The following is a 17011-nucleotide window of genomic DNA, read 5'->3' on the forward strand; positions in this document are numbered from 1 at the left end:
CAGGAGGGTGCTCTGGAACATTCCTACACTGCTGGAGAATGCAGGAACCCTGCTGGGCAGCCCCTCCCTGTGCCCAAACCCCTCCTATCAGCCTGGTGCTGTAAATCCACCAGCACAGTGAGGAGCAGCTGTGCCAGGCACAGTGTGAGGGAACTGCACTCTGCCCTTTCTCCTGCCTCTCAAACACACCCCAAGTTGAAATCCTAATTCCACTTGAACATCCTGCTCTCCATTTCCATACCTTTGGCTTATCTGAGAGCTACTCCTCTCTGCTGGCAGCAGGAAATCCAACATATGTAAAGTACGGATGGATGAGATCAATGGTATGTACGTGAATATATCCAATTCCAATCCAATTTTATCCTCCCAACCTACCAGGAGTTCTGTTCTCGCTGAGCTCATTCCAAGAGCTCTGTTTGTGCTGGAACAACACCCCTCGGAGCACTCTGCTGCAAGCAGCCCTGGGGAGAGGAGAAAGCTCCCAATGGGTAATGGAACAGGCAGCGTGCGGTGGATTACAGCTCTAATGTTTGATCCAAAGGCACGCTCCTTGTCCAGGGACTGATCAGCTCCAGGAAGCTCCCAGTAATGCTGAGGCAGTGTGAGCTGTGGAAGCTCTGTAATGACTCTGAGTGGGAGGGAGATGGGAAATAACACATTCCATTAGGCTGGGAGTGAGAGCAGTCTGGGCTGCAGGAGCTCCATCTGCAGAGGGGTGATATCCATGGAAGAGCTGGCATGGCAATCACAGGAGGAGCTGTGCCACGTTTACACCAATGTGCAGCAAGGTCAGAGTCGTGTTCGCTTCAGAGGGCACCTCTTGCCTTGTTAATTCAGAGACACCCAAACCTTTACTCCGGGTTTGATTCTGCCACGTGAAAACAAAGGAGAATTCCCCCTCAAAGGGAAAACTGCCCCCAAACCCCCTCCAGAAGCTCCACTGTGGGTCAGAGCTGTCCCTGCAGCGTGCTCTTTTCCCAGCCCTTTCACTCCCATCATTCTCTAGGTTAACACGTCCTCTGTGCCATGCAGGAAGGAAAGTGATGGAAAGAAAGAAGGTGAACATGAGCCTCGTGGATTTGCTCTCTGGACCATTTCCCACTGGGGTGATGGTGGGGCTGACGCTGTGGAAAATTCCAGAGGGAGATCCACCAGCAGGACTCTTACCCTTGGACCCAGACAAGCTGCATCAGCAAGGGCCAGCTTTGACCCCTGCCATGGATTTTCCAGTGGCTCATCCCAGTTGTCCCAGTTATAAATGAGCTCAGGATGTAATGGCTGGTTGTGACAGAGACCACAGGAAGCCCTGTCCTGTCCTGCAGCACCAACTGTGGTGTCCAAGCAGGCGCCAAAGTACACCTTCAACTTTTGGGAGTAAATTCCTTCCACCCTTAGGGGCCTGAGCAGGAGAAGCAGAAACATTTCCACTGGAAAGAGATGGAGGGACCCCAACCAGCCCCCTCCAGGCTGTCAGGGCTCTGCTTCTGAGTAAGAAGGAAGCGTTCTCCAGGTTTCAGGACAGATCTCCATTTCCCCCTGCCCTGGAAGGTGCTTTGGCAGCCAGCAGCACCCAGGTCACACCTGCAGACAGGCAGGAAGAATCTGCTCCACCAGAAACCAAACAAGAATTTCATGGTGGGACGAGCAGCCCAACAGTTGGGGGAAAGAGGAGGGAACGGAGTCACCTCTGACTTGCTAGGGAACTGAGCAGGCCCAGGGCAGGCAGAGGGCTCTTGGGTCACACCTGTGCTGTGGCTGTGAGTGACAGGGTGACAAACGGGCACAGTCAGCTCCCAAGAAAGCCCTGACACTTGCCAGGTGCCGTATGCAGGGCTGGCACCCAACAGCCACAGACGGGGATTTCAGCAGCCCATCAGTCAGTGGTGGAAGGTTCACCTGTGGGGTTTGGGGTGCAGCCATGCCCTGCTCCAGCACGGATCCGTTCCCAAGGCTCTGCTCACACCAGCCCTGTCCTCAGGCTGCCAGAACCGGAGCAGCCGGCGCGGCGCGTCTGCTCCTCTGGCATGGGAGGCACTGCCAGCAGCTCTGAGGCAGCTTCTGGGCTCGCAGGGAAGGTGGAGGCTGTCCCTCCATGCTGTCCCAGCTTCCCACAGCCAGCTCCGGCTCTTTCCAGCCAAGAAACGCTTTTTGCAGAGCCCATCTGCAGCCTCGGCACTGCTCGGTGCTCCCAGAGCTACGAGGATGATGGAGGGGCTGCAAAAATAGAAAATCCACTGTCAAATTCAGCATTGGCACTGTGGGCAAGGGATGGGAACAAAGATTGCCCATGGGGATATAGGGTCTGACATGTCTGTTCCTGCTGCCTTCCCTGTGGGGGCCAAATGCCTTCCAGGGAAGGCAGGGATTCTCCCATGGGAAGAAGGGAAAGGGGTCGTGGATTTCTCTCCACAAAGAATCGGCATCTGATCCTGCTGAGCTTTGGTGCTGCCAACCTCCTTCTAAGGAGGAATCACAGCTTTCCCCCCATCCTCCAGCTGTCCAACACCAACCCCATGTCTTCCTCTCCAAAGATTGTGCAATGAGGCTGCTGGGCCTGGGGTAATTCCCATGATGGGCAGAATCACAAATTGAAAGGATAGGTTTGGGCTTTTGTTGCTGTTTTCTCCAGAAAAAGGTGAGTTCATGTAATTCCCAGGTTTGCACCAGCTCAGCCAGCGCGCAGCTGCATGCCCAGGCAGAGCTTCTGCAAAGTGAGAGCTGTGAGCTCACAGGATCCGTGTGATAGGAGCAAATTGGAATTTTTTATTTACATTAGACCCCTCTCCACATCATGAGCTGGCAGAGGAGCACTGAGGAAGCTCAGCTTAGCGCATTCACACTTCCCAGCACAGCTGAGTTTGCTCTTTTAATGGGCTCCCTGGCCTCTGCTGAGGATGTATTTGCTGTTGCCAACCTGACAAACAAATCTCAGCATCTTGTTGCTGCTTTCTTGGATAAATTGGGAAAAGTGAGGTGAGCTTTGGGGACGTGCTAAGGAAGAGGGTTCCTGAAAGAAGGATTAGTGACAGGACAAGAGGATATATCCTCATGCCGTGCCAGAGGAGGGTCAGGTTGGACATCAGGAGGAATTTCTCCATGGAAATGGTTGTTAGCATTGCAAGGGGCTGCTCAGGGAGGTTTGGAGTCCCCATCCTTGGGGTGTCCAAGGAAATCTGGATACAGCACTCAGGTAAGGATCGGTCGATGGTGTTGGAAGGATTTCCCAGCCTCACTGACTCTGGAATTCTGTGATTCATGTCGGGAAGGCACAGCTCAGCTCTTTCAGCTTCATACTCCTCTAGAAACCTCCTTCTCCCCACAGGTGCCATTCCTGAGGGACCACGGCGTGTCCCACACCCCAGTGTCACACATCCATCACCTGCCATGGCACACAGCCAGCCCTCAGCACCTTCAGCACTGCTGCTCCATTACCTTTAATTAAATTCCAACATGACGCCACCGTATTTCAGCCGCTTTCATCACTTTCTTTAGCGGCGGCAGCAGGAAAAACCAATTACTGTTCATCACAGCTGTGCCAAAATAAATTTACAAGTCAACGCTTGGGTTTGCTGTTTTAGGTGTGGGGCGTGGAGGGACCCCCCCTTCCCAGGAAATATTTAATGGATCTGGATCCTGGTCCTGCCTGAGGTTCTGGCAGAGCTCAGCAACTGGGCAGCGATGATGGAAACGCGTGTGGGGGTGGGAGGTGGTTGGGAGAGGGACATTTTTTGGGAGAATGGCCCTAAAAGAGTCAGAACATCAGTGTGAGTGAGGCAGGAGCTGCCCCACACAGTGATGGGGGACAATCCATCATCGACACCGGCTCATCACGCAGATGAGGCAGCTTTCGCCTTTTGCTTTCCCCATTTCTCCCGCTTTTCCCCGGTCCTGAGGGAGCGGCGAGGAGCGGGAGCTGCTGCTCCCTCAAGACACGGAGTCCGCACCCCCTTGACCTTCCCAACATGGCGCCCGCCCCCGCGCCCTTTCCCCACACGCCCCGTGCCCTTCCCAACATGGCGGCGCCAGGGGCCCCTCCCAAGATGGCGGCGTCGCTTCCCGCCCGCGGGGCGCTTCCGGCGGGGCCTAGCGCGGCCATGGCGGATCTGACGGACGCGGAGCTCCGCAAGGAGCTGCTGGCGCTCGGCTATCGCCCGGGGCCCATCACCGCCACCACCCGCAAGGTCTACATCAAGAAGCTGGGCTGCCTGCGGGCCGAAGTGGCGGCGGCCCGGCGCAGCGGCCGCACCGCTCCGCCCAGCCCGGGCCGCTCCTCCGCAGGGCCGCCGCAGGCCTCGCCCTCGCGGCAGCGCTCCGGCTTCACCGCCGCGGCCGCCCGTGAGAGTGAGGAGGAGGACGAGGAGGAGGAAGAGGAGGAGGAAGTGGGGCGGCCGCCCGCGTCCCGCTGGGGGACGTCCGGGGAGAGCGGCGGGCAGTCCTGGGGGGACCCCCGGGGGTCCCCGCCGGGCCGGGCCGGAGGCATCAGGGTTGAGGGCGGCTCCTCCCGGGATAGCCTCGGGAGGCTGAGCCCTTCGGAGCAGTGGGGAACGACTGTGGAGAGAGGTGGCGGTGGGCTGGGGGCATCCCTGGCCGGGCACGGGGTGTTCAGCTCCTCCTCGCAGTGGGACACGTCCATAGAGAGGAGCGGGGGCCTGGGGGCGGACAGGGCCGGGGCGCTGAGCTCTGCGTCCCACTGGGAGACATCCAGAGATGTCACAGAGCACGGGCTGGGGACCACCCTGGATGGGTTTCGGGGCTCCTCAGTGCAGTGGGGCGCCTCAGAGAGGAGTGGGGGGCTCAGCAGTGGCCTGAGACCCACCCTGGACAGGTTCCGGGGCTCGAACTCCACGTCCCAGTGGAGCCCCTCGGCAGAGAGGAGCGGGGGGCTCGGCAGCCGGGCGGGCTCGGGGTTGGATGGGCTTGGGGGGCTGAGCTCCACACCCTACTGGGGCTCCTCGGCGGGCTCCAAACCCCTTCCCAGCGAGGAGAAATCCAGGAGCCATTGGGGGACATCGGGAGGGGGAATTGGCTCCTCAGCAGGTTCCAAACCCCTTCCCAGCGAGGAGAAACCCAGGAGCCATTGGGGGACATCGGGAGGGGGAATTGGGGCGCAGAGCTCCCGCGCTGCCTGGGACACGGCGGGCGAGAGGAGGGGGCTCTCCTCCAACAGCTGGTGGAGACGGGAGAGGGAGGTGACCCCCAGCACCCAGTGGGGCTCCTCGGCGGCCCCAGGGAGGTTCAGCAGCCTGTTCAGGAGAGGGAAGGAGGACCTGGCTGCCAGCGTTGGCAAGGAGGCAGAGCGGGACGCGGGCAGCAGGGCTGGGGGGCTGATCCGGCGCTTCCCGTGGCGGGCAGCCAGCGATGGGGGGCACGGAGTGACCCCGCGGACAGCCCTGCTGCGCTCAGCGCCCCGGGCCCAGCCCGAGGGAAAGGGGAAAGGCCTGGAGTATTACCTGTCCCAGTTCCTCTGCTTCGCCAGCTTGGTGCTGCTGCTGATTTTTCTGGGCATCCTCGTGGTGAAGATGGCTGGGTCAGGCTGGCTGGATGGGAGAGAGGAGAGGTGTACGTGCACTGGTTTAATTCTCGTTTAAACTTTATTCCTCACCTGTCTTCCTGCTTTCCCTTTACTGCTTCCATCCCCATCACGTTTATCATTCTCATTGCCGTAACCTGACATCTCTGTTTCTGTCCCTTTTCCCATCTTTCCTTTCCTATGGGGAACCTTGTTAGTCATGGGAAGCAAATCAAAACTTTGCTTTTTCCAAACGAGTTTGGCCTTCAGTCCCTCAGAACCATGGGGTTTATGTGGAGTGCCATTCCTGCTGGGCCAAGGATGGATTTTATGGTGTGACACGAGGTCTGTGTAGTACCTGGGGTGTGTTTTTGATGTTCCCTCTGCCAGCATGGCCCTTCCCAGCCTTTATTCTGTCCAAGGGAGAAGTGCAGAAGATCAATTCAGCACTTCAGGTGTGGCAGAGTTCTCTTCCATGAGAAATGAAAAGGGGTTTCCCCAGCAACGGGTTTTTAAGGCAGAGTTCCCCAGCTGGAGCAGCTGGAAATGGGGATATTTCAGGCTTTGAGCTGAACAAAGAAGGGTTTGGGGGCTGATTTGGGAAGGTGCTGGTCCTGACCCTGGGCATTCTGTGCCCTTGGTGTGGGCTGGGAAAGCTGCTGCATTCCCAAAGCTGGGATAAAGCTGCCCATTGTCACTGGATTGTCCTGTCCCAGCTGTGACAGGAGCTCTGGAGGCAGGAATGGTGCCCAGGTTTGGGTTGTGCCACAGGTGCCAGGAGCTGTTCAAGCCCTGCAGAGCCCAGAGCTGCAATCAGCCCTCCAGGGGGGTTCATTTCCCTCCATGGCTGTGCTGGGATATTTCAGGTGACCCTGGTGGGCAGCAAGAGGCAGCCCTGGAGTGTAAAGATCACCATGAAGCTTCTCAAACAGGAGCTGTTAAAACATCCAGCCCCAGTTTTCGCTCCCCAGCTGAACACGTTCATCAGCTCCATCATTGGTGTGTTTTTCCTCAGAGCTGCTCCCAAAGCAGCTCCTGGGGGGGCTCTTTGCATCTCCAGGTGCTACCAGGGGGAGATGAACAATAGCAGAACCAGGCTTTAAGTTGAGCCTGCTTTTAAAAAGATAATTATTTTCTTGATCAAAACTCTTGTTTGCAGCCAGCTAACTCGCCCTCTTCTCTTTCCTAGTTAATCTCTTGCCTGTGGATTGTGACAAAAGAACGGATGATGTAAGCATTTATTTATTTATTCTCAATCTTGTGAGCTCTCACAGAACAGTGATTATTCCAGGTAGTCTATTCCACCCATAACAGTATCACTGTAAAATGATTCGTTCTGTCGTTTTACAGAAAAATTGGGACTTGATGAGTTGAAATTAATGGGCCAGATGAATTTAGGAGTGTGCTTGAGACTCCGAAAGATAAAAATTTAAATTCCCAATTACGTGAATCAATTTCTTTTTTAACAGTTGTACCAGCAGTGTTATTGGTTTGCAATAAAGCTGTTTTCAGCTTTAACAGTGCAAGATTTAATCCAGCTAATTCCCTGAGCTCCACTGTGGAGTGCCTGCACAGCCCTGCTCCCTCTGTCAGGATGGAATTTTGGAAAAGCTGGGGCTGCCCAAGGCCAGGTTGGATAGTGGATATAGTGGCAGGATCCCTTCCAACCCAAACCATTCCAGCATTCCCTGTGCTGGTTTGGATGGGATATTGGGAATAAATCCTTCCCTGGGAGGGTGGGGAAGGGCTGGGATGGAATTCCCAGAGAAGCTGTGGCTGCCCCATCCCTGGAAGCGTCCAAGGCCAGGTTGGACAGGGCTTGGAGCAACCTGGGATAGGGGAAGGTGTCAGGGGTGGAACTGGGTGAGCTTTAAAGGTCCCTTCCAACCCAAACATTAGGAGGGAGAAGGTTTTGTGTTGGATTCTTAGTTCTGTGTGCTGGGAAGTTCTGGAGGTGGTGGATCCATCTGTGGTAGGTCCGAGGCTGGTGCTGCAGGCTGGGCTGTGGGTTGGTGGCACTTCACAGAATCCCAGACTGCTTTGGGCTGGAAGGAACCTTAAAATTCACCCAGTTCCTCTGGGCAGGGACTTCCAGAAGGTGGAAGGTTGTGTCTGGAGCATTCCCCTGCTCAGGAGATGTGCCTGGAGCTGGTGGTGCAGGACTGAGCCAGACTCCAGTGCTGTAGTTGTGTCTGGTGTTGGAGCTGCACTCCCACTGTCCCCATGGCACTGCTGATGTGTGTCCCTGTCCCTGTCTGTGCCCTGCAGTTCTGCCAGGCCAAGCACAAGGACGTGATGATGGCCATGCTGCACGAGCTCTACAATTACCTGTCCGTGCAGGCAGGTGAGTGCCAGCACATCCCCACCCTGCTGAGCTGCAGGAGCTGCCTCTCCCAGCTCCTACTCGCTCCTGTCCCACCCTGGAGGGGTTTATGGAACAGGCAGTTCCCTTTGAGGACTTCTGAGGCAGAGAGGGAATAGGAAAACAGGGGAAGGTGGGTTTATTTTTGTTCTGAGTGGTGCTTGGCTGATGCACGCCTGTCACCCTGCCTGGGTAAGAGGGCCTTGTTTGTACTTGAAGTGTTGGGAGTTTCAGGTGGGATTGGTTGGGTTTGTTATTCTTTTCTACCAACAGCTTGAAATTGTCTTCAGGATAGAGACAGGAGTGTAAACTGATGTGTTCTTCCACATGAAGTGTCCTAAGAAATTGTCATTTCTGCTGAAATGTGGCGGCAGACGTGCGAGTGCCTCTCCTGTTCCTCACCACAGAGGGACAGGCTCTCTGAGACAAGGAGCTGACCCAGCACAGTCCCTACTCCAGGAGTAAATCCAGCCCATCACTGGTATTTTGGGATGGAGTAGGCTGCTAGAAATCCACTGTATGAGCAGGGACTTGTTCAGCAAGATCCACAGCAGTGGTAATCAGTAAAAGGGATTCAGTTCCATTTTCTGCATTTCAGACCTCGAGGCTGAAACCTTTGGATACTGAAGCTGCACAGAATTCCTAAATCTTTTCAAATCTGACTTCGGATTTCCACCAGAGTTACTTAGCACATTTGTTTAGTCAACTTGGTGAGGCAAGATTTAGAGGATTTAGTGCCTTGCCAGCATTTCTGTGCCTGGGTTGGAGGCAGAGCTGTGATTTCAGCTCCTTGGAGGCATTTTGAACACTGATCATTAGCTCCACACCTGTTACCTGGTGGCAGCTGTGGTTCTGTGCTCTGCAAGGGGCAGGAGCAATACTTTCCCCCTCATTGTGTGTTCAGCAGCTCTGAAGTGTCAGCTTTGATTGCCCTTATCCAGCAGCAGCTCTGAAGTGAGAGGTTTGATTGCCCTTATCCAACCTCAGTGCAGTGGCTGAGCATTTTATTAATAGTCATCTGATCTGCCTGCAATATAAATCTCATCCTGGAATCATTTTGCTCAGGGCTGGGGCTGATAGCAAGGGAGAGCATTTCTTGGTGTACATTCAGAGCCTGGTTCTGAGCTGTTCAAAGGCTTTTTTTTACAAATATGATTTTTTTATTTGACTTTTCTTACCAGGTAATTTTGAATGTGGAAACCCTGAGAACCTAAAAAGCAAATGCATTTGGGTTAGTGAGGTGAAGGATCATGTGCTGGTGAGTGGGCTCTGAGCAGCTTTGTTACAACCCAGTGCTTAGTCTCTTATAAAGCAATAAATAATAGACACTAAAACAATTCACCATCCATTTTGCTTCCTCATCCTGCTTTGATTCTCTCCCATATCTCTCACTTCCCCTTTGGCCAGTCCTATTCTCAGCAGTTCTTTTGAAATCATTTTCTCCTCCATCTCTGATTTCACCCCCTGTAAATCTTAATGGTTTGTTGTTTCACTGGAGCCATCAGTCTTGTGCAACCAGAAATTTCCCTGGATTGAGGGCTGGGCAGAAGAAGGATTTTTCTCTACTGCAGAGTGTCAGGAGACAGACTGCTCTGATCCAGCATTCCATTTCTTTCCTGGTAACCTGTCAGTAAGATTATGTTGTATTTAGTGGTTAGCCCTAACAGTCTGGGATGTTGTTATTTCACTGAGTGCTTCATGCATCATCTCCCCAGTCAGAAGACTTTAGGCCAGGCAGATCTTCAGGCTTAGTTCTCCTCCCTCCAGTTTGCAGAATCCTGATAAGAATTAACCTGGGTTCAGCCCCTATGGAATGAATTCTCCCACTGCTGTAATGAAATCACGTTGGTCAGTATTTTAAATGAATGGAAGGCTAATCTTCTTATGGCTTCCTTTGCACAGAATGTAACTGGCAGTTCCTCACAGAAGTTTGAAGCTGCCCTGCACTGGATCCTGAACAGCAACAAGGATTTGGGAATTTGGTGAGCAAAAACCCCCTGTGTCAAAGTTAGGGATCTGCTGATACTGAACAGCAGCAGGGATTTGGGAATTGGGTGGGCAGGAGCCCACTGTGTCAAAGTTGGGCATCTGGGTGTTGGCTGGGGTGGAATTTGACAGGGTCAGTGGTGCCCTTCAGCTCCCAGAGCTCGTTGGGCTGCAGCAGGTGGGCAGGGATTGGCTGTGGCTGAGCTTGCTGGGCAAACATCCAAAGGAAAAGTACAGCCCTGCAGCAGGGTGGGAGCTGGGCTTCCTCCAGGAGTCTCATTCCCAGCCCAGGCTGTGGGACACAGGTGAGAGGGAGGTGGGAGGTCAGGGCTGCTTGTGGCCATCCGTGGTTGTGTTGTGCCTCCTGTGGAGAGCTCCTGGTGTCCTGCCCATGGTCCTGTGCCTACAGCTCTTCCTTAACTTGCCCACGAGGTCACTTTTCCCAGAGTCAGCAGCCATCATCACCTTCCTCTGGGGAGCGTGGGCTGCCTCCAGTCTGCTCTAACTCTAAAGCCTTAACAGTTGTTTGCATTTGCACGTTGCTAAATGTGTCTGTGATTAAGTGAATTGCAGCAGTTGTGGTGCTGGGGTTGGTGGGCAAGCTTGTTGGAATTCCCACTGCTCCATTTGCTCTTAAATATTCCTGCAGCTGCTGCTGTGATCCAGGGATCAGACAGCATCTGCTGCTTTGATTCCTGGGCTCTGCAAATTCCCAGGACGGGGCTCGGCTTCCTTAGGGGCAGGGCTGGATTTGTAGGTGGGCTGGGATGCAGAGTTTTCAAATTTTATGTTTTTATACTCCAGCACATTTCCAGTCAGAGGCTGTGGGATACAATATCCTCCCACTTTTTATTTTGTTAATTAGCAGCTCTGCTGGCTGGTCCCCAAACAGCTCTGCTTCCCCAGAGCCAGCGTGGCAGCATCCCCAAAACCCTGCCCCTGGCATTTTTAACTACATGAGATTATTTTTTAGTTGCTAGTCTGAGATGCAGGACTGAAAATGAGCTTTGCACTGGGTGATTCTGCTGCATGTTTTAAATATTTCCGTGGAATTTGGGTTGTAAATAAGAGCAGGGGGTGGGACACGACCGTGTGTGTGCAGCTCCTGCAGAACCCAGAACCAGCCAAGCTCTCTGCAGTTCATGAGCTGAGCACCTGTAAATTAGCAAACCCCTTTGTCTAATGGGCTGTGCATAATTAGGAGCTTAAAAAATACAGTCCCCTTTGTTCCATTCCCCTGGATCTGCTGGCTGTCCCTTGGACCCCTCAGTGCCTGTGTGCTCTGGGAATGGCTCAGTGTGGAGTGAGCCTGGGTTTGGGAGCAGCAGCGCTGCAGGGAGGGGAGCTGAGGGCTCTGCAGGGCTCTGTGCTGCTCTGCCACTCTTTGAGCTGCCCCTGCTCCCAGCCTGGGTCCCCCAGCTCCCACTGCTGGGGCTGAGCAGTGGCTCTGACTCAGGGAACGTTTCCATCTCCGTGCTGGGAGGTGGGAATCCAATTCTGAGTTCAATCTTGTGCACGCTGAGAGGGGCTGTCAGAGAGGCAGTGCAGGGATACTCAGCGTGCCAGTGGGAGCTGCAGCCCTGCTGCCTTCCTGGAGTCACATCCATCCCTGGCTAAGCAGCCAGTCCCCCAAATGTTCTGGCAGGAGGCTGTGCCTGGTGTGGGGGCATTTCCTGCGAGCAGCTGCATCCGCAGTCTGGTTGTTCTCCTTGATTAAAGACTGCAGTTGCAGCCTGCTCTCTTCAATGAGATTTTCTTCCTCTTCCCATCAGGTTGAAAGGCAGGGACCTGTCAGAGCCTGTTTCCAGCGTGGAGGAAGTGTTCTGCCTGGAATCTGCCCATCCCCAGATGGGGCTGGGCTGCCGCTTCCGCCGGGCCGTGGTCACGGCCATCATGAACCTGTTCCTCTTCTTCTGGAGTAAGTGGCTCTTGGGGCTCAGCTGCAGGGATGAAGCTCTGTGATCACACATTGCTCAGCCATAGGGAACACCTAACAGAGGTGAAATAAATCTGCTGATGAGTTAATGTCTAATTAACCTTTTTTCTGGCAGCATGGGAGACCCACAGCCCTCCTCTTGTGCTGTGAGTGCTTAAAAGTTGCTTTAAATCAGGCAGCTGATGAGCTCTCTGGGTATTCCTCAAGTGCCAATTATTATGGGCTGCAGAATAAGTGTGTTAACTTACCTTAAGGAGTCAGTTTTTCTTTTTTTCTTGCTCTAAGCTCCCAAGTCCTCCAGCCTCTTTAATAATGACTTGTAGCATTTCAGGGTTGGAGGTTTTATTGGAATAGTCTGTCACGCCTCAGCTGAGACAGGGGTTTTACCCAGCGAGGTGATAACGAGAGCTGTGTGACTGCAGGAGTTTCTAATCCAACCTGACAGGGAGGGGTGACAAGGGACAGTTCTGTTTATTGCAGACACTGAAGTCCTGCTGGGGGCATTGTAAGTGCTAAACCTTCCATACTCATCTCCTGCATTTTGGGCTGCCACTGGAGTCCCAGGCTTTATTTCCCTATCCAGCAGCTCTCCAAACCTGACAGTCTTCCAGAGTGATCCTTGTAGGGGAGGCCTCTGGCAAAGCCTCCTCTGGGATTTGCAGACCTGGGGCTCTGTGGTTTCTTTCCTGAGGGCAGCTCCGTGCTGAGGCTTTCCCAGCACCTCATCCCACACCCACAGGTGCTCCTGTGCCCCAGAGGGGGCAGCACCAAGGGGTTTTTGGGGTGCAGCTGCTCTGGGATCAAAAGTAATCACTGGGATTCAGTTCCAAGCAGGCCTGGGTCACAGTGTGAGAACTAAAACTGCATCCAGCAAGCACACAGCTGCCAGTTCCTGAATCCCCTTTGGTTTTATTCTCCTAGGTCTGATAACCCTTTGGGGCATCCTGCTCTACCTCCGGTATCGCTGGCGGAAGATGGAGGAGGAGGAACAAGCCATGTATGAGATGGTGAAGAAGATCATAGGTAGGAGCTGTGGGAGCACAGGGAGCCCTGCTGTGCTCCTGCAGGGTTGGGCCCTCACTGCTGTGTCCTCCTGTCCTCCAGCTGTTGTCCAGGACCACTACAAGGAATGGGAGCGGAATTTGGAGCGTTACCCCTACGTCGGCATCTTCCACGTGCGGGACAGCCTGATCCCTCCTCAGAGCAGGTGAGCTGCTCTGGGCACTCAGGAGGGCTGGAAGCAACAGGATGGGACTCAGCACAGCTCCAAAATCAATCCCTGCAGCTGCTCTGCAGGACAAGGCTAGAGCTTTTGGGTTGGGAAGGGCTTGGGCACAGCTCAGGCTGTGCCTGCACCTGGTGCAGATCAGTGTGCCAGCCCTAGAGCTGCTGCTTGCTGCAGTGCCACAGGTGTGTTGTCACTTGTGCAGGGCCACAGGTGTATTGTCACTTGTGCAGGGCCACAGGTGTGTTGTCCTTGCTCTGCCCAGCAGTACCTGGGTTTGGTTTGCTTGGACCTGGAGCTTCAGGTGTCCTCTGCTTCATCTGCTGGGTGTCTGGTGCTGTCTCCTTTCCCAGCCATCCTGCCTGGCTCTCCAGACTAGAACAATTCCCATGAGCTGAACAGGATATTGGGGCTCCTCTGCAGTGATTGTGTGCCTGGAAAGGGGCCAGTTTGAGTTACACAGCTGGGAAGGGAGCTGGAGTGAGATGATTGGGTTTGGGGCTTTCTCAGACAGGAATTGTGGTTGAGCTCATTGCTTTGTGGGTGGTGGGGCTGCAGGGCTGAATCCTCGTGCTTTCCTCAATTTCTGCAGGGTTATTTCTTGTGTTTTGGTTAAATGGAGCTGCTTTGTCCACCTGTGAAGTGTTAAACATCCTCCCTCTATACCAGAAATGGTTCCTTTTCCTGCAAGGGATGACTGCAGCTATTTGAGCCATCCCTGGTGTGAGATGCTCAGGACAGCTGGATCCAAAGTTGGGGTGAACATCAGGGTGTCCCCCTGGCTGAGATCTCTGTGTGCAGGACAGGGGAGGGTGATTTGCTCATCGAGTCCCTTTGCAGCACAAATTGAGGCAGAAATTCAGGGCACTGACAGAGCCTCTCATCTTCCCCCCAGGCAGGATTTGTGTGGCCATGCCCTGGTCTGAAATCTCTAAACCAGAGTTTTGTTTGATGCCCTTTTCTGCCTGCACAGGGAACAGCAGGCAGCCAAATCCACAAGCCCAGTTGCTGCAGGCACGGAAGCACAACCAACTGGAGATTCTCATTTATTTTCTTGCTGTTCCTTGCAGAAAAAAGATGAAGCGGGTGTGGGAGAGAGCCGTGGATTTCCTGGCTTCCAACGAGTCCCGGATCCAGACAGAATCGCACAGGGTGGCAGGGGAGGACATGCTGGTGTGGAGATGGACTCAGCCCTCGTACCTGTCGGATTCTGAGCACTGAGGGCAGCAGGAGGAGCAGCAGGGTGGGACATGGACCCTGTGCAGGCCTCAGGGCCCTCGCTGGTGGTGGGAGGAGCAGGGCCTGGCCCAGGCTCTGTTTGCTCTCGCTGCTGAAACTCTCCAAACAAACACGATCAGGGCAATGCTGGCTTGGAAAGAAGATGGGCTTGAGCTGGTGGGAAGCTGGGATTGCACCAAAGTGAGCCTTCCACAGAGACCTGGCTCCCGTGGCAAACAACCTACAAAGAATAACTGCACACCCCTCTCGAGGGCTGGGGGGCTCTGCCAGAGCCTGGGGGTGCAAAATTTGACCTCAATTCTGCAAAGGCCAACTGGTGGCAGAGTCCATCAGGGAATGTGCTGAAAGAGAACATTTCCCATGGAAACATTAGGGTGGCAGTTGCAGGCGTGTCTTTGTTTGTTTTTATCAGTGCAAAGACAATGAGGAAGCACTTGCTGCTTCCCAGCAAGGAAAATGTTTTGTGTTGGCTTCATCCATCCAAAATTGGGAGAAGGGGAATTGGGTGAAGGTGGGCTTGGAGAGAGGGGGGAGCCTGACGTGCCTTGGTGGTTTGGGCTGGGCTGGGGGTGGTGGAGGAGAGTTTGTGACCCTGTTACACTTCTAAGTCTGCAGTCTGTGTGCTTTTTTATTTTTGGGGGGCGTGGGGGGGGGGAATTTGGGTGGAAAATAAAGGATATAGGAAGCTTCTAAAGGTGCTTTCCTGTGGCTGCAGCCCAGGACTGCTCCGTGGCTGTTCCAGAGCAGCTTTGGGAGGGCTCTGAGGCCTCAGGGCTCATGTTTGAGCTGGGCAGCTGCAGTGTCTGTGTTTGTGTCGGAGCAGGGAGGTGCCAGCTCTGGGATTGTCGCTGCTCCTGCAGCCCCCTGTGGGTCCCAGGAGCAGCCTGGCTCAGTCCCAGTCCTGCTGTATTGTATCTCATGTCTGTAATCACTTGGTTACTTCAGCTTCTCTTTCTGTTCAGTGAAGGAATGTTTGTTTCCCAGGAAATGGCACCAGAGTGTGGCAGTTCAGGCTCAGCAGTGGAGCTGCTGCTCTGCTCCTCCCAGGGCTCTGCAGCAGCTCCTCAGGCTGCAGGAACCAAATCCTTTGCTGGCCTCGGGCAGGAGGAGTTGCAGAGCGAAGGCAGCAGTGATTTGAGCCCTGTGGCCCCTGGATGTTGCTCTCCCTGAGGACATCCCGGGGCTGGATGCTCAGATTGCCCCTGTCCAGGTGATGCCACTCCAGGTGTGCTCCTTGTGCCTGCTCACCTGGCAGAGTCTGCACCTCTCCCCACGTGGGTGGAGCTGAGCTCTCCAGGAGCAAAACCAGGAGATCTTTCCCATTAAATGGGGAATTTCCTGCATGGAGGGGGCTCTTACCCCAAAGTTTTGGGTGTGGGTGTTTGGGCTGGAGACTCAACAGCTCTCCTAGGCAAGGACCAGCCCCCTTGCACTGCAATAAGTTGGGAATGAAGGTAACCTTGATTCTTCCCACATGTATAAAGATCATTACTGCTGCCAGAGAAATGCTCTCAAACACCGGTGCCTCTGTTCTTAAACCTTTTTAAACTCTTGCTGGGGTTTGGGTGAGCTTTTATAACCGTCCAGAAGCGCAGAGTCAGGCATTGCTGTCATCCTTTTTGTATTAAACCTGGTTTTGTAGAACAAACTTCAATGGCTTGGTGCTGTTTCTATGTTCCATTTAGCTCTGTAAAAAAATCAATATCAAAAATAAATTTATTACCAATCATTTACAACTTTTATTCGTGCTGAGACATCACAGACTGTCCCAAGTGCTTTTGCTTGGATCAGGTCGAGCTGCAGCTTCTCCCAAGCTCTGGGGTGTGGCAGGAGTGGTTCCTCACTGCTGTGACTTCTGTGGGAAGGGGTGACTCAGTTTGCATGAATTCATCTCATCCTGCGGCTCTGGGTGACAAAGGGGATTTCCAGTGGCACAGGAAGGGGGTGGCTCCACGGCTCTGTGGCCACAGGAGCTGCCTCCTCTCTGCCTGCGGTTGTTGCTGAGATTTGGGAACAAAAGGGAGGGAATCAGTGCGAGGTTGGTTCTCCTCAGGCCCCACATTCCTGGTGGGATGCTTTCACCCAGGTGAGGTTGCTAAGTTACAGCTGGAATCGGTTCCAGGTTAGGAAATGGTGCTGTTGGAGCCATTCCATGAGCCAGGGGCTGTGACTGTCACCCCCACCGTGTCCCCTGCTCCTCTCCAGGCTGGAGCAGCCCTGTTCCATGCCAGACTAGACTGGCAATCCTGGCAGTTTTCCTGGGAAAAGCAGGTTCTGCCCTCCTGCCCCGCTCCCCTCGCAGCCCCCACTGCCAAGCAGAGCTGCTGAGGGCCCTTTCCCACTTTCCTGCAAAGTAAATTTCTATAATGAAGCACATTTCTATAAATAACTCATCCACTGGAGCTGCTGCACCCCCTCCCTGTCAGGGAGGCAAACGTGGCCCAACGAGGGCTCTGAAACGAACCCAGCTCTTCATCTTTTCCTTTCCTGCTTCCATTTAAAGCCCTTCCCACGGGATGTTTTTCCTGCTGCTGACAGGACAGCTGATGCTGCACCTTATTGATGGGCACGGAGTCAGGGCACGGGGCCAGTTCTCCTGGGGAGATCCAGGGGAGCTGGGAAGCCAGGCCTTGGGAATCTGGGTCTTTCTTTCATCCTTGTCTTTCATCTCAGCCTCTGCCCTCACCAGCAGTTTGATCCCTCTGCCCCTCCTGAGCCGCTTTCTCCCCTCCACTTAGTGGGAATTTCCACACC

At 54.1% G+C, this 17011-nt stretch overlaps 1 protein-coding gene across 1 annotated transcript; it reads left to right on the forward strand.

Moving 5' to 3' along the window:
* The first annotated feature begins 4092 nt into the window (after window positions 1-4092).
* On the forward strand, window positions 4093-15986 carry LEMD2 (LEM domain nuclear envelope protein 2). The gene is made up of 9 exons (XM_066565381.1): window positions 4093-5559; window positions 6699-6739; window positions 7778-7853; window positions 9053-9129; window positions 9774-9853; window positions 11630-11775; window positions 12715-12816; window positions 12898-13000; window positions 14089-15986. Exons 1-9 carry the CDS (start codon window positions 4095-4097, stop codon window positions 14237-14239), a joined length of 2241 nt encoding a protein of 746 aa, XP_066421478.1. The 5' UTR covers window positions 4093-4094; the 3' UTR covers window positions 14240-15986.
* The last annotated feature ends 1025 nt before the right edge of the window (window positions 15987-17011 follow it).

This window comes from Molothrus aeneus, chromosome 24 (genome assembly GCF_037042795.1).
Source record: "Molothrus aeneus isolate 106 chromosome 24, BPBGC_Maene_1.0, whole genome shotgun sequence".
Lineage (NCBI taxonomy): Eukaryota > Metazoa > Chordata > Aves > Passeriformes > Icteridae > Molothrus > Molothrus aeneus.

Coding starts and splice junctions, on each gene's coding strand:
- LEMD2 (XM_066565381.1), top strand. CDS start 4,095: ATGGCGGATCTGACGGACGCGGAGCTCCGCAAGGAGCTGCTGGCGCTC. Junction 5,560..6,698: donor GGATGGGAGAGAGGAGAGGT/GTACGTGCACTG, acceptor TCTCTTTCCTAG/TTAATCTCTTGCCTGTGGAT. Junction 11,776..12,714: donor CCTGTTCCTCTTCTTCTGGA/GTAAGTGGCTCT, acceptor TTATTCTCCTAG/GTCTGATAACCCTTTGGGGC.